Raw genomic sequence first — 19663 nt, forward strand, 5'->3', positions numbered from 1 at the left:
TTAGTGTGTAGTGTTGTAGATAGTTTTCTGCAGGTGTCAGGCTTGTGATGTTCTCCTTTATAGTGGACAGAAATTATTTTTTTTGGAGTGGCACAAATAATTTGTGTGGCATCTTATATTTGCATTTAAAGTCATGAAATATGATTCAGTAAACATGTTTGTGGTTTTTCGTCTGATTTTAGATCAATTGTGTTAATACAGTATGTCAAAATGAAAATATAAATATAAATTCAGACACGTGAGGTTGTGCTGAAAAGAATGATACCAAACAGGGTAAAGTAAATAGTTTTTAACAGTGAAATGAGGTGAAACCAAATGTAGTGAAAAATGGCCAATTACACCCTGGACCCCAAAGGGTTAATTTTTTTCCTAAGTAATGCAATAGTTACTTTTCAAGTAATTAATTACTTTTAGAATCTTGTAACTCAGTTACTTTTTTGAAGAAGTAACTAGTAACTAAAATAAATTACTTTTTCAAAGTAACTTGCTCAACAATGCCCACCACTATTGTCTCATGCACAAACTTCAAGATGAAATAGGAGATACTAGTGGCCGTGCAGTCGTAGGTGTAGAGTGAGTACATTAGAGTTCAATATACACCCCTGACGTAACGCCACGCTGCCGTCTGCGAAGGCTGCATGATGTTACACCACGCCACACTGGCCACACAGGTCACACCAGTCACACAAGTCACACTGCGCTGCCATCACACTGCCCGTCACACCCATCACACCGTGCTGCCTGCGTGGCTTAACTGGCAGCGTGGTTTAATGGGTAGCGCGGTTTAACGGGTAGCGCGGTTTAACGGGTAGCGCGGTTTAACGGGTAGCACGGTTTCACGGGTAGCGCGGTTTATCGGGTAGCGCGGTTTATCGGGTAGCGCGGTTTATCGGGTAGCGCGGTTTCACGGGTAGCGCGGTTTATCGGGTAGCGCGGTTTATCGGGTGCGCGGTTTATCGGGTAGCGCGGTTTCACGGGTAGCGCGGTTTAACGGGCAGCAAGATTTCACGGGTACCACAGTTTCACGGCTAGCGTGGTTTGTCACACTGCGCTGTCATTGAAGGGTATGGAAGTATGTTTTTTGTGTGAACTGACCATTTGAGATTCTCCGCCAGATGTACGGCTAGGAAACGGAAGCGATTCACTCTTTCCACAGCAGCGCCGTTGATGGTAATCGGGGTATGTGCTTTACTACACCTCCAGAAGTCCACTATCATCTCTTCTGTTTTTCTGACATTGAGGGTGAGATGGTTCGCATTAAAGTTTAAAGGCACTGAGATCCTTCTTGTAACATCACCCTCACTATTGTGTCATCCGCAAACATCAAAATGAAATTGGAGATACTAGTGGCTGTGAAGTCAAAGGTGTAGAGTGAGTACATGAGAGTTCAGTATACACCCCTGACGTAACACCACGCTGCCGTCTGTGAAGGCTGCATGATGTTACACCGCGCCACACCGGTCACACAGGTCGCACCGTGCTGCCGTCACATCCGGGTTTCACCTTTGGTGATAAGACCCACCACTGTTGTATTGTCCGCCAACTTCACATTGAAATTGGAGATACTAGTGGCCGTGCAGTCGTAGGTGTAGTGTGAGTACATGAAAGTATACACCTCTGACGTAACACCACACTTCCGTCTACAAAGGCTGCGTAACGTCACACCAGTGACATCGGATACACAGGTCACATCTTGCTGCCGTCACATCGGTCACACCGGGGTATTAAACCCACCACTGTTGTATCGTCCGCAAACTTCACAATGAAATTGGAGATACCAGTTGCCGTGCAGTCGTAGGTGTAGAGTTCAATATACACCCCTGACGTAACACCACGCTGCCGTCTACGAAGGCTGCTTGACGTTACACCACGCCACACTGGCCACACCGCGCTGCCGTCACACCAGTCGCACCTCGCTGCTGCCTGCCAAGGATGTATGACGTCACATCAGTCAGACAGATTAGAAACGCGCTGCCGTCACACTGCCCGTCACACCCACCAGACTGTGCTGCCTGCGTGGTTTAACTGGCATTTTCACAGGCAGCGCAGTTTCACAGGTAGCGCAGTTTAACGGCTAGCGCGGTTTGTCACTCTCGTCACACTGCGCCGTCTATGAAGGGGTATGTTGTTCGTGTGAACTGACCATTTGAGATCCTCTGCCAGATGTACAGCTAGGAAACGGAAATTATTCACTCTTTCTACAGCAGCGCCGTTGATGGTGATGTGGGTATGTGCTTTACTACACCTCCAGAAGTCCACTATCATCTCTTCTGTTTTTGTGACATTGAGGGTGAGATGGTTCTCTTAGCATTAAAGTTTAAAGGCACTGAGATCCTTCTTGTAACCGTCTTGAAATGGCGTTACAAGCAACGGCGTTACAAGCAACGGCGTTACTAACTGCATTACCTTTTTCAGTAACAAGTAATCTAACTAATTACTATTCCTATCGTTACAACGCCGTTACCGTTTCTACCAAGAAAATGCGGAGCGGTTGCATTACTATTTTTCAACAAACAGACGGTTGAACCTGTCTTCAGTGTTGCCAAGTCCTCAGTAGGGAAAATCGCTATTGGTTGTCCTAAAAGTCGCTAGAAGTCACTAAATGATGTCATCGCCTAATTTGAATAATTGGCCATGCTAATGTAATTGTAACCTACGTTGTTGGAGAGAGAAATAACATCGTGGAAGAGACATAAAGTGAGTAAAAAAACGTCCTAAATGCATTTAGAATTAGAACTACAAATTAAATTTCTTTTAGCAATTATTGTTTTTTAATGTCACAATTCCAACCCTGATCCTTTACCCGGGCTTGGACCGACAAAAGTGACCCGAAATTGGCACTCTGGGAGAGTTACTTTGTGTGTGTGTTTATTAGTAGTTTTAAAAGTTGTGATCCACAAAACAGCATAACAGTAAAATAAGATCTGACTGCGTTACAGTCAGTGCAGGAGCAGCGGCTTCAGTCATGCGCGATTCATTTGCAGTTTGGACCCATAGGTGTGAACATCTCCTGCCCTGATAGCAGCTGGGGGAGGACTATCCTCTGCCCGTGAGCGCTTTGGCACGGGTGAGGTGCACCGTGCCAAAGCACCGCTGCTTGTTGAGAGTAAGAGCGATACGCGCTTTCACATCAAAAATTCGACATAAATAAGTCTCCAATAACACCAGAAAGTGTCGCCAGATTTGTAGCTTTTTAGAAAAAAAAGTCGCTAAGAGGGTCTGAAAACTCGCTAAATATAGCGACAAAGTCGCTAAGTTGGCAACACTGGCTGTCTTCAGCTTACTGCACCTTATATCAGTTGCACAGAAGTAGCTCTACATAATCTGGGCGCTACAGCTTTAAGTAGCTCCCGCGGACGGCAATCACTTTCTGCCAGACGATCACTTTCTAGCACAACACCTGGAACTAGGGGGGCAAAACAATGGCATGAGTGTTGCTGTTTGCCTGAGGAAGAATAAAGTAGTCGTGGTAAGCCAATCACATGACCACTTCAGGATGACAAAGCAACAAGGTGATATTTAAACCAGTATTTTAATTGTGTTGATAGGCCACATAAAACCAGAGTCATGATAAACAATATATATGTAGTGTTTTTCCTCAATATTTTCGTCATGTTTACTGTGTAAGGACAGCACTAGCAAGCACTCTCTGCTATGACCAAAAAACACCAAACAAACAAACAAACAAAAAAAACCCACCCCTTTCATGTTGGTGGAAAAATGCACCATGTCGACCAATCAAAAAATGATATGGCAACATGACATTTGGTTGTTTAGAAAGAGGGGTAAGTTTTAGGAGTGACAGTGAGAGAGAGAGAGCAGAAAAAGAGAGAGAGAGCATCTTTGGAGTGTGTAGTTAATGTGTTGTCTTGTGTAGTTAGTGTGTAGTGTTGTAGATAGTTTTCTGCAGGTGTCAGGCTTGTGATGTTCTCCATTATAGTGGACAGAAATTATTTTTTTTGGAGTGGCACAAATAATTTGTGTGGCATCTTATATTTGCATTTAAAGTCATGAAATATGATTCAGTAAACATGTTTGTGGTTTTTCGTCTGATTTTAGATCAATTGTGTTAATACAGTATGTCAAAATGAAAATATAAATATAAATTCAGACACGTGAGGTTGTGCTGAAAAGAATGATACCAAACAGGGTAAAGTAAATAGTTTTTAACAGTGAAATGAGGTGAAACCAAATGTAGTGAAAAATGGCCAATTACACCCTGGACCCCAAAGGGTTAATTTTTTTCCTAAGTAATGCAATAGTTACTTTTCAAGTAATTAATTACTTTTAGAATCTTGTAACTCAGTTACTTTTTTGAAGAAGTAACTAGTAACTAAAATAAATTACTTTTTCAAAGTAACTTGCTCAACAATGCCCACCACTATTGTCTCATGCACAAACTTCAAGATGAAATAGGAGATACTAGTGGCCGTGCAGTCGTAGGTGTAGAGTGAGTACATTAGAGTTCAATATACACCCCTGACGTAACGCCACGCTGCCGTCTGCGAAGGCTGCATGATGTTACACCACGCCACACTGGCCACACAGGTCACACCAGTCACACAAGTCACACTGCGCTGCCATCACACTGCCCGTCACACCCATCACACCGTGCTGCCTGCGTGGCTTAACTGGCAGCGTGGTTTAATGGGTAGCGCGGTTTCACGGGCAGCAAGGTTTCACAGGTAGCGCGGTTTATCGGGTAGCGCGGTTTATCGAGTAGCGCGGTTTCACGGGTAGCGCGGTTTATCGGGTAGTGCGGTTTATCGGGTAGCGCGGTTTATCGGGTAGCGCGGTTTCACGGGTAGCGCGGTTTATCGGGTAGCGCGGTTTAACGGGCAGCAAGATTTCACGGGTACCACAGTTTCACGGCTAGCGTGGTTTGTCACACTGCGCTGTCATTGAAGGGTATGGAAGTATGTTTTTTGTGTGAACTGACCATTTGAGATTCTCCGCCAGATGTACGGCTAGGAAACGGAAGCGATTCACTCTTTCCACAGCAGCGCCGTTGATGGTAATCGGGGTATGTGCTTTACTACACCTCCAGAAGTCCACCGTCATCTCTTCTGTTTTTCTGACATTGAGGGTGAGATGGTTCGCATTAAAGTTTAAAGGCACTGAGATCCTTCTTGTAACATCACCCTCACTATTGTGTCATCCGCAAACATCAAAATGAAATTGGAGATACTAGTGGCCGTGAAGTCAAAGGTGTAGAGTGAGTACATGAGAGTTCAGTATACACCCCTGACGTAACACCACGCTGCCGTCTGTGAAGGCTGCATGATGTTACACCGCGCCACACCGGTCACACAGGTCGCACCGTGCTGCCGTCACATCCGGGTTTCACCTTTGGTGATAAGACCCACCACTGTTGTATTGTCCGCCAACTTCACATTGAAATTGGAGATACTAGTGGCCGTGCAGTCGTAGGTGTAGTGTGAGTACATGAAAGTATACACCTCTGACGTAACACCACACTTCCGTCTACAAAGGCTGCGTAACGTCACACCAGTGACATCGGATACACAGGTCACATCTTGCTGCCGTCACATCGGTCACACCAGGGTATTAAACCCACCACTGTTGTATCGTCCGCAAACTTCACAATGAAATTGGAGATACTAGTTGCCGTGCAGTCGTAGGTGTAGAGTTCAATATACACCCCTGACGTAACACCACGCTGCCGTCTACGAAGGCTGCTTGACGTTACACCACGCCACACTGGCCACACCGCGCTGCCGTCACACCAGTCGCACCTCGCTGCTGCCTGCGAAGGTTGTATGACGTCACATCAGTCACACAGATTAGAAACGCGCTGCCGTCACACTGCCCGTCACACTGCCCGTCACACTGCCCGTCACACCCACCAGACTGTGCTGCCTGCGTGGTTTAACTGGCATTTTCACAGGCAGCGCAGTTTCACAGGTAGCGCAGTTTAACGGCTAGCGCGGTTTGTCACTCTTGTCACACTGCGCCGTCTATGAAGGGGTATGTTGTTCGTGTGAACTGACCATTTGAGATCCTCTGCCAGATGTACAGCTAGGAAACGGAAATTATTCACTCTTTCTACAGCAGCGCCGTTGATGGTGATGTGGGTATGTGCTTTACTACACCTCCAGAATTCCACTATCATCTCTTCTGTTTTTGTGACATTGAGGGTGAGATGGTTCTCTTAGCATTAAAGTTTAAAGGCACTGAGATCCTTCTTGTAACCGTCTTGAAATGGCGTTACAAGCAACGGCGTTACAAGCAACGGCGTTACTAACTGCGTTACCTTTTTCAGTAACAAGTAATCTAACTAATTACTATTCCTATCGTTACAACGCCGTTACCGTTTCTACCAAGAAAATGCGGAGCGGTTGCGTTACTATTTTTCAACAAACAGACGGTTGAACCTGTCTTCAGTGTTGCCAACTCCTCAGTAGGGAAAATCGCTATTGGTTGTCCTAAAAGTCGCTAGAAGTCACTAAATGATGTCATCGCCTAATTTGAATAATTGGCCATGCTAATGTAATTGTAACCTACGTTGTTGGAGAGAGAAATAACATCGTGGAAGAGACATAAAGTGAGTAAAAAAACGTCCTAAATGCATTTAGAATTAGAACTACAAATTAAATTTCTTTTAGCAATTATTGTTTTTTAATGTCACAATTCCAACCCTGATCCTTTACCCGGGCTTGGACCGACAAAAGTGACCGGAAATTGGCACTCTGGGAGAGTTACTTTGTGTGTGTGTGTGTGTGTTTATTAGTAGTTTTAAAAGTTGTGATCCACAAAACAGCATAACAGTAAAATAAGATCTGACTGCACCCCCAAGAATGGGCTAAAATCGCCCCTGGTTTTAATACATGTGACATGACGGTCATGAGCCTGCACACAGACGTTGTGTTGAACAGATGGCGCTGTGGTGAGGTCAGAATAACTAAGAGCTGATTACGCTCAAAACTGAAACTTTTTTGTTTGATTGTAAACAGCCTTGAAAGTTAAATGTTGCTACCAGGGGCGTCATAGTGGAGGCTAAAGTGATGCTTAGATAAAGACACCCACGGAGCCAAAGGAAGGAGGCAGCCTCAGGTCTCTCTCTTAAGGATGTAACACAAGATGGCAATTAAACATTATTAAAACAGCAAATAGCTTTTATCGGTGGAAGTGAAGAGAGCTGAAAATAAAAGGTTTTCTACCACAGAGAAGAGCTTTTCTCTAAGTGGTGTAAATGGTTTTCGGGTAAATGAAGAGGGATGAGTTCTACTAAATTTAAATGAATATATTTCAAATTAATTTCTACTTTATTATTTCTAACTATAAATTAAATTGTAAAAATCTGACAGCCTGTTCTTTGTGGGCGTTACCTATTTTCAATCAGCCAATAGGGAACGTTGTTGTGGGCGGGGCCTGTTTCAAAGATGAAAGGCAAGAGAATCAGGCTGTGACATCACCGTCAACCCAACTCTATAAATAGCAGGTGAGACCCGCACTGGACAAGCACGTTTCTTACTTACAGTCTCGAGCGATTCACTGGATGAACTTTTGTTCTGACACCTCAGTCATATCTGAATATCTGTTTCATTGTAACACCGTAGCGTTGTTTCAAATGTCAAAAATGAGCAACCAAAAAGAAAAACCACAATTTGTGTGCACTTTGCCAAAAAGTACACTGGACAAACTTAATCAGGTGAGGAAAGCCTTCCAAAACACTCTCTCTGAAAATCAGCTTTTAAAAGAGGATACAAAGACAGCCAGACAGCAAATCAAACAGCTGATGGCCCAAATTTCACTGATGCGTGCCAGGCTGGACCAGTATGAGATCCAAGCTGGAGAACTCACTGATGAATCAGTGTCACGCAAAGTGGAAATGAGCAGCGCCACCAAAGAAAAAGGGGATCAGACTTGTTCAGGTCAGACCACCAACTTTGACCTTGACATGAACCGTCTGAAACAGCAGCTTCAGCAGAGGGACAGCGAAATCCTGACCCTGAAACAGGAGAAGGACAGTCTGTCTCCCGAGCCTGCACAGCTTCAGACACACGAGAAACCCAAAGTTGTGTGCACGCTGCCAAAGAGTACACTGGACGACCTTGTTCGGGTTAGGAAAGCCTTCCTAAAAGCTCTGTCTGAAAATAAACTTTTAAAAGAGGATTCAAAGACAGCCAGACAGCAAATCAAACAGCTGATGGCCCAAATATCAATGATGCGTACCAAGCTGGAACAATATGAGATCCAAGCTGGAGAAGAAAAGGAGGAACAGACTTGTTCAGATCAGGAAAAGACCATCACCTTTGACCTTGAAATGAACTGTGTGAAAGAGCAGCTTGGGCAGAGGGACAGCGAAATCCTGATCCTGAAACAGGAGAAGGAAAGTCTGTCTGCTGAGCTCGCACAGGTTCAGAAACACCAGGCCTCTCTGGCAGAAACTCTGTGGAATGAGAGAAAACACAGAGAGAATCTGGAGCAGGAGAAGAAAGTCTTGGAGGAAGAAAATAAAGTCCTGGAAGAGCAGAAAGTGGTGAAGGACACAAACGAAATGCAGAAAAAACTGGACGAGCAGCCCAAAGAATTAGTGGAGGCAAAGACTGAGACAGTAGAGACGGCAACCCCAGAGTCGTCCTCATCAGAAACCCTCCAGGTGTTTCAGAGCGCAGATGAGATCAACCAAATACTGGAGACAAAGGCTGAAACATCAACACTGGAGAAAACACTGAAAATGGAGGATAAGTTGCGCGTCAACAGACTGATCCAGTTGGTGGTTTCTCAGGCCATAGAAAAAGTCTCCTCTAAATACAAGCTCTTCACAGAGCGCCTCACTCCCGACTGCATCAGCGATCGTCTGATTGAGAAAATCTGGCCTGAAATCGAGCTGAAACATTTGGATCTGTCCCCGAAACGTCTGAAAAATCTAGACAAGGCCATTCTCAAGGATCTTTGCAAAACACACAACTGCAAGGAAAAATATTTGATTTTTAATCTGAGGGAACAGCTTGATAATATTACTGTCCCAGCCTTCACCAAACACCTGTTGTCATTACCAATAAGAGTCCTCAGTGTCTCTAAACACAGAGAAGAGTACAAGGAAGTGGTGAAAAACGTCACTAAAGATCTGGTAATGCACGCTATGAGCCAAGAAAATGAGACGACAACATGGCGTCCAGGAACATCAGATTTTATTATACAGAAGCTTTCCCATAAGATCTGGAAGAAAATTCTGTCCAAAAACTACAAAATGTCCTTGGAGAACGTTGAACAACTCGCCCTGACAGTGTACAACGAACTCCATGACAGGTGGGATTCTCCAGCACTCTTATTGAAGTCAAGCAACCCAGTGGTTGACGAAGCAATCGTCAAAACCTTCAAAAAACACGCCAAACTGAGGAGCCAAAACATCATCTTTAGGGCTTTCTCGTGTGCACGCTAAAATTGAACTGACACGTGCATGCGACTATGTGACAAAACTCTTAAAGTGGCTTAAAATATTCCTTTAAATTAGGCATCTAAATTTAATTTTAAAACCAGAGTGGTTAAAAAGAACCACTCTTCTTCTCCCAACTTCCTTCCCTCATCACCAACTGGCCGAGGCAGATGGCCACCCCATCCCAGAGCCTGGGTCTGCCGGAGGTTTCTCTCTTTTCAAAGTGAGTTTTTCCTTCCCACTGTCGCCAAAGTGCTTGCTCTAGGGGGTTGGAGTTTTTGTGCGTTATTGTAGGGTCTTGACCTTACAATATAAAGCACCATGAGGGAAGTGTTGTTGGGGTTTGGTGCTCTTTTTTAGCTCAAAATGTCCAATTACAACAGGACATTTTGAGTTCAGAAACAGCACCAAACCACAAAACAAATGAAACAATAAAAAAGATAAAATAAAATAAAAAAACTTGAATTTGTGCTTTGTTCTATTTGCTGTAAATTTGCTAAGAATGTCATATAAGATTAGAATTGTGTGTCTCAATATCATGTATCGTAGCATCACCCTGTAGTTCAATTTGAAGTGGATGTCACAGTAATGTCTTTCTGTATGTGTGAAAAACACAGGAGATACTCAAAGTATAACCGGTGTTTGAGGTTAGCTGGTTACATTTGTTTAGATATTCTACTCTCCGTGTTCCAGATCCCCAGAATTGATATTTTCACCAAATGGTCTTTTCTGCCTGCCAGTGTGTAATGCAGTTTTCAAGATTAAAGACCTTGGCAAAGAAAACAAAAATAAAAATCCCCACTCATGGAAATGCATCTAGCCTTCATAACAATATTATTTACAGACAATTAATTATTTTAATTTTGAATAGTGAAATGCCAAACAGTGAAATAATTTAATGCACAGGAGAAAGTGCATATTCAAATTCATCTCCACATTAAGATGAGTAATACCTTCAGATATTATATCTGTGGCTAATCAGACAAAAGGTCAGAGTGCTACAAAACAGAGCCATGTGATCTCTATAAAACATTCTACATGACTCGGTCTCTTTCCAGTCGTCCTGTGGATGTCAAGTGCACGTCAGGAGTAGAAGTTCTCGGCCAGCTTCCTCATTCTTTTATTGCAGTGTGCTGATGGAGCAGACGGACGATGGTCTGCTATGTTTTCTGCAACTGCAAACATGCAAAATCCCACCTCATCTCTGGGTTGCTGCTCTGTGTTGGCTCCTTTTAGCTCATCTTTGCCAGGGTTTGATTTGCTTTGAATTATACCAAAATTAGGGGGGATTTACGACTGTGCGCTATGTGCTTCGAATATTGTGTAGTTTTTGTTTTATACAGTTGTCAGTCAGGCATCTAACTATGAAACAAATTCGAAGATCCTGGGCTTCTGAAACAGCAACCCGGGCTTAAGCCCAGCAAGCCCGTCGCCGCCGATGAAGGCTACCCCACCCTGAGCCGGGCTCTACTGGAGGCCTCTTCCTGTTAAAATGTGGTCACCAACTGCTGCTCAGAGGGGATCGTTTTCTCTCTAATATTGTAGGCTCTTTAGCTTACTGAGGATATGACTGAGAAAAAAATGAATTACTGAAATATGAAGACAAAAACTAATATGTTTTATATATATTTGAGAAAATTGTGTCTTAAATTTTACAGATATTACTACTAATCCTATCTGATTATACACGTTATTCCATAAACATGACATTTGACATCCTCTGCACCCTTAATGATAAGTTTCGACACTTCAGTATATATAAATAAAGACAGTGTGATGATTAGAATAGGTTCTAGATTTTTCCAAGGCTAGTAAGCTGATCATCCGCATTAACTTCTGATGCATGACAGAAACCACTGTGCTCCGAAAACAGAAACGAGTTTACACCTACTTCACGAGGTAAGGAATTAATTATGAATCTTTTTTTTAAAAAATGCATTGGTCATCTATGTTTCCAGAATCAGATATTTTGTGTAGTTTTGTGTGCATTTATGTCACAGAGAACTTTGTGTCAAAGCTCATTAGAAGTTTGAACTCAACATTTCCAAAAAAAAGAGGCAAACAGGGAAGAGCTCCACATATATTTATGGCATTATTTATTTGAAGCTACACAGAAGAAAAAAAAAACTGCTTGTAAAAAGGTGCAAGGATTACATGTAGGAGAACTGTATTACATAAATATCAACTAGGCCCTGGTCAGCTTTGATCTGCCCTGAAGCGGACATGAAGCTACTTAATACGAAAAGGAGGCCATCGATTAAGAGTGGATGCCATCTAGACAGGCACTAATACAGACAGAGGCACGGGGATCTGGGCGGGAAGGTTCAGACATCACTCAGGCAGGTTTTCTGCTAACTACTCTGCTCTTCAACATCATTTCCTCGAAATTTTCTCCTGCCTCTTCAAGTATAAAAGAAGATGATAGAAGAAATAAAGGTCACATTTTACACAGCTGGAATGAAGCCTCATCATTCATTAACTTCCTCAGAGGCTTTGGGCATTATCTACTGGGTGAAACCGCTTCTACCTCATGGATGGTACTGCAAGTCCATAATACGTTCACTGTACACTCAGCAAAGACATTCCTTTCATTGCACTTCATGTTATAAAGAAAGCTGTCAGTTGCACAAATCTCTGTTCAGTTTTTTTTCTCCTGTTCTTTAAAAAGTTATCTCTGCCTACTTTCTTCAAAGTAGTGCGATCTTCTGCTAAAAAATACACAATCAAAACACTCCACACCAGTGGCAGGAAGCAGCGTCACTACTGCAGATAACCAGAGGACCATGATGTTGCTGCTTCTTCAAGCATACAAACAGGTTACATAAAGAAATGGACAGTTATGTACGTAGATGGCTTTTCCCTTTGAAGCCAGGAGATCTGCCTGGTCAGTATAAAGTGTCCTGTGAGAGCGAGGAGGTGGAGGGCTGACTAGCGAGTATCCACGAGGCCCTTGTGTAGTGTCAGGTGAGTGGGAAATATCTGATGATCGCATACAGGTTTCATGTGAAGATGTGGAGGAAAAGCAGTGGTCGTCTGGATGTTCTACGAGGCGCTTTCTGGAAAGGCGACTCTTTGGCGTGCACTCCGGGGTCGATTTCGCGTCGGGACGCCGGCTGTACGTTCGCTCTTGGGTTCGGACGGTTGACTTTCAGCCTGCGGGGTGCCGGCGTCACCGACAAGCTCACGCAGGAACTTGAACTTGGACAGGAAGAGCTGCCAGACTACATACCAACCTGAGAGGTAAAAGAGAAAAGTGTAAATGGAAATATCTAACGAGCCTATCATATGCCTTTACACACTGACACATGGTTTGAGAACTACTCATTATGTGTGGGGAGATTTCACTGACACACTTTGGGCTCTTTAATACCAACTGAGCATTACATAAGTGCCACAGTCACCAGATCTAAAGCTAACAGAGCTCCTTGACGTGATGAAACGGAGGATTCACGTTGTGGACGGCAAATCTGCAAATCTGTAGCAGTTCTCTGACAATTTCAAGTCAGATACGAGAAATTAAGGCAGCTCTAAATGCAAAAGTTGGTTCCGCTTAATTTAGCAAGGTTTACCTAAGAAAAAGGGCTGACAGTGTATGAAAAAAACAGTCCTAAAAACTAACTGTTGTAGCAAGTATGTATAGGTCCTCATTCATTCAGGTCATAGTAATCCTAAGGAGTTTGGAAAGAAAGCGACTGGACTATTTCTTTTCGCTCCGGGACCGTCTGTACATAATTTCGTTCCACCCCATGATGCAAATGACAATAAAAGCTTCCTTGAATATCTTGAAGTTTTGTGATGGGGTGTCGCCTCTCATCTGAGAGGCTTCTTCAGTTGTAAAACCAAATGGTGGAGAGTCCCAGGTATTTATACTCCAGTGGGGGTTGTCCCTTAAGAGGGCTGTTGACCCACTATTGCCTCATCACATTTCCTAGGTGTGAAAAAAAGGCGGGGGGCATTACCCACTCTGAGACCTTGCCTCACCCCAACGTGTGAGGGGTCACCTGAGTGGGAAGCCTTTTTTCAAACTTCTATTGTACAATTAAAAGGAGGCGAGTGGTGTAGCGTTTACTAAAGGAGCAGACAGAGCAATATGGTTTTCAAAGGATCCTGAATTAAAACTCTGCAGTGCTTTTTAGCGGCAGGTAAAAAAACAGCTTTTAAAACTTTAATTTAAGGCAAAATCTGAAAACTCCTGAAAATCAGATTCAGCCTACTTCATATACATGTGCTTTTTATGTCCTGGAGCACACTGTAATTAATGCCATGCGGCAATAAAGGTTATTGAAAGACCTTTACTCGTTTTTAACAATAAATTGCATTTTTCGGCAGTTGAAGGCACTTCTTGGCCTTTCTTAACTCACAGAGGAGACAAGAAACAAGAGAAAATTCACACTTACTGAAAGAATTTTACAGTTTTTTGCTTTAAAAGCGATTCATTATCAGAATAGTCGTTGATTAATTTAACATTTGACGAGTTAAAGGCTGCAGTAGTAGGCACATGAGTTTAAGTTTAAGGTAAACACACACATAAAAGTGAGCTAAATAAGAAAATCCAGAATGAGGCAAACAGCATTTTTCTTCCCTGTAGTTCCATGTAGTCTGCAGATCATATGAGCCACAGTTAGTAAAGCGAAGGAGGCAGTAGATAAAAATAGAAAGGCACGCAGGGAGACTTTAAAGGAGTAGTTCTGCTTTTTTAAAGGAGACTTTTCATTATGCGAGTCTCTTACTTTACACCCAGCTGCTATAGCCCTTTGTTAGCCAAGTTAGCCACCGAGAATGGCCACCAACAAAACACCAGACCCTTTTAACATAACGTTGGGACACCAATTAAGAGATTTACATAAGTGACTAACGGAGGTTTTCTCATATAAACTTACCAAACAGCATGAAGAGCAGCGCACAGATGAGTGTGGCCACAATGACCAGCACTGTGAGCCCGACACTCTGCCACATCGTAGCTGGACGTCCGGCACCAACAACAGCATAAGGAGAATGAGGGGGACAGGGGTTTGCTCAACACCGCACGCAATACTGTGGCTAGCTGTGTTGGTGGAGTCAAAGGGCAGCGGGCCGAGACGAGAGGGACAAACAGCAGGGCATCGCAGGTTCGCTGCGGCTTGTTTTGCTAGCTCGTTGGCTAGCTTAGCTGCTAGCAGCGGTTTAAAAATCGATCGTAAAGGCCGGAAGAGTGGAACATTAGCTGACTGTAGCCGATCACAGCAGGGTAAAGTCCTCCTCCTGTTCGCTACATCACTGCAACATATATTTACTTGCGCTTTCGGACCAGACAGACGTGCAGTAAGCCACAACAAAATCGGCGTCGTGAGCCGACTCAAAGTGAGCATGCGCGGGTTCACGTTGACTTCTGGGTGATGTAGTTTATCTTTAATTCCGTGGGGGTTTTTTTTCGATGGTTACAGAAGCAGGATAAAGGAAAAAAATGTAATCTAATAAATAAAGAACATAGTTGAAGTAACAGCGCCACAGGCACACAGTGAGGGCCTTGTACTTTGAGACAGTGCAAACATTTTTATGTACAACAGTGGTTAAAAAACAAACAAACAAAACAAACAAACAAATGACGCGAAGTAAAGGAAGTAAAAAGTAAAGCGGAGACTGTACAAGAGTGCAGCTCCCGTAGTTTATATAATACTTTATCAAGAAAATCATTGTCCCTAAAGCCTGTGACTCTCACTGACTGACCGAAAATTCAACTGGTTACTTTTGTAAAAGCCATCAATTTTCAGGCCCCAAAATATAATATATATTATATTAAACCGTGTGGGGAGAAGATGATGACACAATGTCAGAGGGATGAATAAAGCGGTGACGGGTGGAAGATGGCTGATCTCACCCTTTATCCTGAAGCTACTTTGAAGTAAAGCATTCATACATGGACACAGATTGTCAATTAGATGGCTGACTTTGACTTCAGCCATGGTGAACATGTGAACTTCCTTAGGTAAGAAAAAGAATGCAACCCAACCTATCATTAATGTTATTATTACTGACTGGATTGAGGATAAAGAAGTGTTGTGATTGGTCAGTGGTTTAACACACAGATCATTCCATCTCAACTGATCAAAAAAAGAAAAAACTCACTAAAACTTATGTAAAAACTTAATGAAAAATAAATCAAATACAATACAATACAATCTTTGGCTGCTGTACATAAATATGAGTAATTAAATAATTATTTTGGGAACATCACAAATTTCAGCTTTGTTATTTACAGAATCTTGGTCTTTCTAATAAAGTTGATTTGTATTTGGTACATTATGTCCTAACTGGGAAATATCTGACTGATGCTGTGAAATAATTTTTTGTTCCTTTAATATCGGTGAAAGAGTTTACCTGATTTGAATTGCTTTAAATAATATTCAGTTCCTCATATATGAGAGAAGTTGTTATCAAAATATCAGTACTTTCCCTACAAGTGGTGGTTTTTACAAACCTCAAGATATTTTCCGGACTTTAAGTGTCATATTGACTCGAGCTACACTGCCTAGAATCCATATTCACAGAGAAATAGTACCGGAAAAGGAAAGTGACCCCACAAAAGGAAATATTATATAAATGCCTAAAAATACACAGATCTTAAGAGTGATTTACGCTTTTATTTTTTATTTTTTTGCATTGATAAAAATGTTAGCAGGGATCTGATGTTTTGCATAGTAGCTGTTAAGAAGTGTATTTTCCCCTGGGAATTTTTTTTAATGCAAATCAGTAATGGTCATTTTGGACTCTTTACCAAAAAACAAAAAAACAAAAAAAAAGAAAAGTTGATGAACACAGAGCGACCCACGTGGTCTGTGCAGCCAGTCACTTAGCTCAATTAACACGTCGTTTGTTGAAAGTAACACAAAATGTACATTTGTCAACAACACGATGTCAGCTAACAACATATTTGTTGTGTGGAAATTAGGTTTCTGTGCTGGTGATCATCGTCTAAAAAAAATAAACCTCTGAAAATCATTATTAGCATTTATGCAGGATTAATAGTGTGTTATAAAAACTGTCCAAAACATTATCACATGATATTGTTTTATGCTTCATCGTGAGGGTTTGTGAGTCGCAAAGATGCATACTCTCCTGTAGGCAGAGATGCACCTAAAGCGAGTCATTTATTAATGGACTGCTGCAAAATCCAGGAAGGAAAAAATACAAAGTCCAAAAAGGGCAACTGGGAAACTATAAACCATAAACATAGAGGAAACCACTTCAAGGTGAACAAACGCTCTGATGAAGGAAACCAATAATTATATAGATTATATGTGCAAAGATGCGCAGTTTGGAGAAGGTGAGATGGCTGTTTACAATGACACACAGCTGAACTGAATCACAGAAGTCGAGACATAGGAAGCAAAACTTAAAACAAAGACTGAGTAATGCTTAAAATAAAGCAGGAAATGAGCTCCCTGAATGGGGAAAAACACAAATCATGCAAATGAAAGTAAACACACACATAAAAAACAGGAATCAAATGGATTATTTAAATAAAGAAAAATAAAAAATGCTGGGTAAACTTACCCATGACATGTTTGGGTTGTGCAGGCTGACAGCTGTCAGATAGTAGAGTAACTAATACAATAGAGTAAATTTACCACCATCACTGCAGAGTATACTTAGCAACAGACGGCATGTAATTATATTCTCATGAACCTGCCAAATATTTAGATCATTAGTAAATATTATATTATTATTACTACAGTATAAGTGTAATGTAAAGCATTTGAGACCAGAATCGTTGAACTGGTAATAAAACATATCACTTAGGAGTTTTTTGTACGTTCTGATGGCAAACTTGACAACTTTTACAGATGCTGTTCTGTAAAAATGTTGAATATTTCCCTCTGAAATGTGCAAAAGAAAAACAACATTTATTTTTTAGGCCTTTCTGAAGCAGAAACTGTGATGAGATGCCCAAAAAACATATAAACGTGTATCTCAGGAAGAATAAACCTCACCCTGATATTTACTGCACATCCTTTTGTCCCCCCCAGTAAAATCACGAAAAAGATCAATATTACATGATTTAATGAATAATTTTTTTCCATTGACCTCTATAACACTGATGAGTTATACCTGGCCTGCACAGATGCTCTGTTTCTAAGTAGGTCTATACATGCTGGCAGACATTTTCATCCTCTGTTTCATTATAAGGGTTAAATGTGCCGTTCCATACTCAAAGATGGCTTTTTTGATAAAGGCCTGGATTAGGCTGTGCAGCATTTCTTCACAAGCCCAGCAGGTGGAGTCATTAGCAGCCTTCTGAAAGATGTGAAAGCCCACTGATAAAAGATTTTCAGCCAGCTGTCTGTGGGCGTTTTCCTGTATTCAGTCTTTGTTAGCAATAAAAGATTTCCAACTCAAAGGTCAGGCGACCTCGTTAGCAGATCAAATCCTGTGAAGTTTGGTAAGAAACCCCCACCTATGTTTTGTTACGCCCCTGCACTTTAATTTAATCGAGGTTGAGCGTCTAATCTGGAGCATCTAATCCCCACCACGTTCTTATGTGGGTGCAGAAAGTCAGAAGCGATCAGATTTGGCCCTGTGCCCCTCAGTTACACTTTCATTTCCACATTGGAAGACTTTAAACACGTAAAGCTTCATTACTGCCTGCCAGTCTGTCTCTCAGCAGATATCTGACACCATGCATTGACATGTGAATACTTGCATTCACTCGTTCACTTAAAGAAGCCTCAGTATTTGCATATTATGCTGAGACGTGGACACAACATGAGTCATGCTACATGGTGGCATTAAAACTGGAAGAATGGTTTGTCAAGTTCCTACAATGAACTGAAAGCCCCAAGGTAACGCTGTCATATAAGCATGATAGATTACTCGGGCCTTTCACATGCTTCATTATTCACATTATTCACATCATTATTCTGTATTTTTTTAGCAACCAAATCAACAGTTCTCTTACTTGGTAATAAAACTTGATTAAAAGCAGTTTTCTGTCATCTGTAGTCCAACAAACCTGACGAGTCAGATGCAGTTTTTTTTCGGTCAGATAAAGTCAGATAACGAGAAAACTCCCCTTTTTAAAAAAAAAACAAAACAAAAAAAAAACAAAAAAACCCTTTTAATATGACATGACCTATTAGCTATCACTACATGACCTTGTTACCACCATCTTAGCAAGACATAAATTGAAAAAAACAAAACCCACCAAAAAGGTCATATGCTATGAATAGCTCTGTTTTGCAATTGTGCAACAGTGAAGGGAAAGTGGAGCGCTGCATGCAAAATCTTGTCAGTCATCAAAAGTACAGGGTCCCATGGTGGGCAGTGAACTTTTCAATCTAACCATCCGCATCAAATCTTTTGGGTAATATATATATAAAAATACAAATTAAGTGTGTGCTTGAGGTCTTTTGAATGAGCATGTCCCATAATGTAGCTACAAGTTGCTCTCTGCTACCAGTGTTTCCACTCTGTAAGGACACACAGCAATGTGAGGACATTGATGCTCGTGGACCCTTACGGTCTCTATTGCAGGTGGTAGTTGCTCCTTTAGCTTAGCCTGGGCAAACCCCAGTAGTTGAGGCCTGGCCACTCAGCTCGGTCACTCGAGGAGGACTCTGAGTAGAGCTGCTGCTCCTCAGCGTTGAAGGAGCCAGTAAAGGTGGTTCAGGCATCTTAATGGGATGCTCCCCGGATGTTCCTAGGTGAGGGGTTTAGGGCGCGAATGACATGCTGGAATAGAATTATACATAAATAGAATTATACAAAATTCTATTTATGTCTAAAGAAGCAAATCATTTCATATTACCTTAATTCTTAAAGCTTAACTCTGCTGTCCAAGCTGAATTCTGCAGACCTGAATCAACTTGACTTTTCACAGTTTGGAGGGCGGAGCCCAAAGGAAGAGGGGTTCTAATGTGATTGGTCACTTTCAAAGCAGTGATGCTGCAGGTTTACTTTACTGCATTAGTAACAGCAACACAAGCGCCGTTTTAAACTGTATTTGATTACAATTTGTATAATGAAGTTTGCTGAATTAACTTTAAAACCTTAAACCAGAGAGGAGGTGACACGTTGTAATTTTTATACAAATACTTGTAAGATTGTAGCTTTATAATTTTAATATTTCTGTCTATTTTTGACCAATAAATCATTACATTCAGTTTAAACACGTCTGTGGACATAAGCCGAATTTAAAGGACTGTTAAGATAACCCCACTCTATACACCTGATCACAATTCATACAAAAACTTTCAAGCTATTGTGTTAACAAATTAACAGAAT

The 19663-nt window shown here is 41.8% G+C and overlaps 2 protein-coding genes across 2 annotated transcripts; one reads left to right on the plus strand and one right to left on the minus strand.

Annotated features, from left to right (window-relative positions):
* Nucleotides 1-7519: 7519 nt before the first annotated feature.
* On the plus strand, nt 7520-9832 carry LOC146492942 (uncharacterized). The gene has a single exon (XM_085148419.1). The coding sequence runs from the start codon at nt 7520-7522 to the stop codon at nt 9407-9409; it is 1890 nt and encodes a 629-aa protein (XP_085004545.1). The 3' UTR covers nt 9410-9832.
* Nucleotides 7941-14766, minus strand: smim13 (small integral membrane protein 13). Its single transcript, XM_085148420.1, has 2 exons — nt 14284-14766; nt 7941-12636 (listed from the first exon to the last, which is right to left on the minus strand). The coding sequence occupies exons 1-2, from the start codon at nt 14357-14359 to the stop codon at nt 12446-12448; spliced, it is 267 nt and encodes an 88-aa protein (XP_085004546.1). The 5' UTR covers nt 14360-14766; the 3' UTR covers nt 7941-12445.
* Between the last annotated feature and the right edge of the window lie 4897 nt (nt 14767-19663).

This window comes from Neolamprologus multifasciatus, chromosome 22 (assembly GCF_963576455.1).
Source record: "Neolamprologus multifasciatus chromosome 22, fNeoMul1.2, whole genome shotgun sequence".
In the NCBI taxonomy this organism is placed as follows: domain Eukaryota; kingdom Metazoa; phylum Chordata; class Actinopteri; order Cichliformes; family Cichlidae; genus Neolamprologus; species Neolamprologus multifasciatus.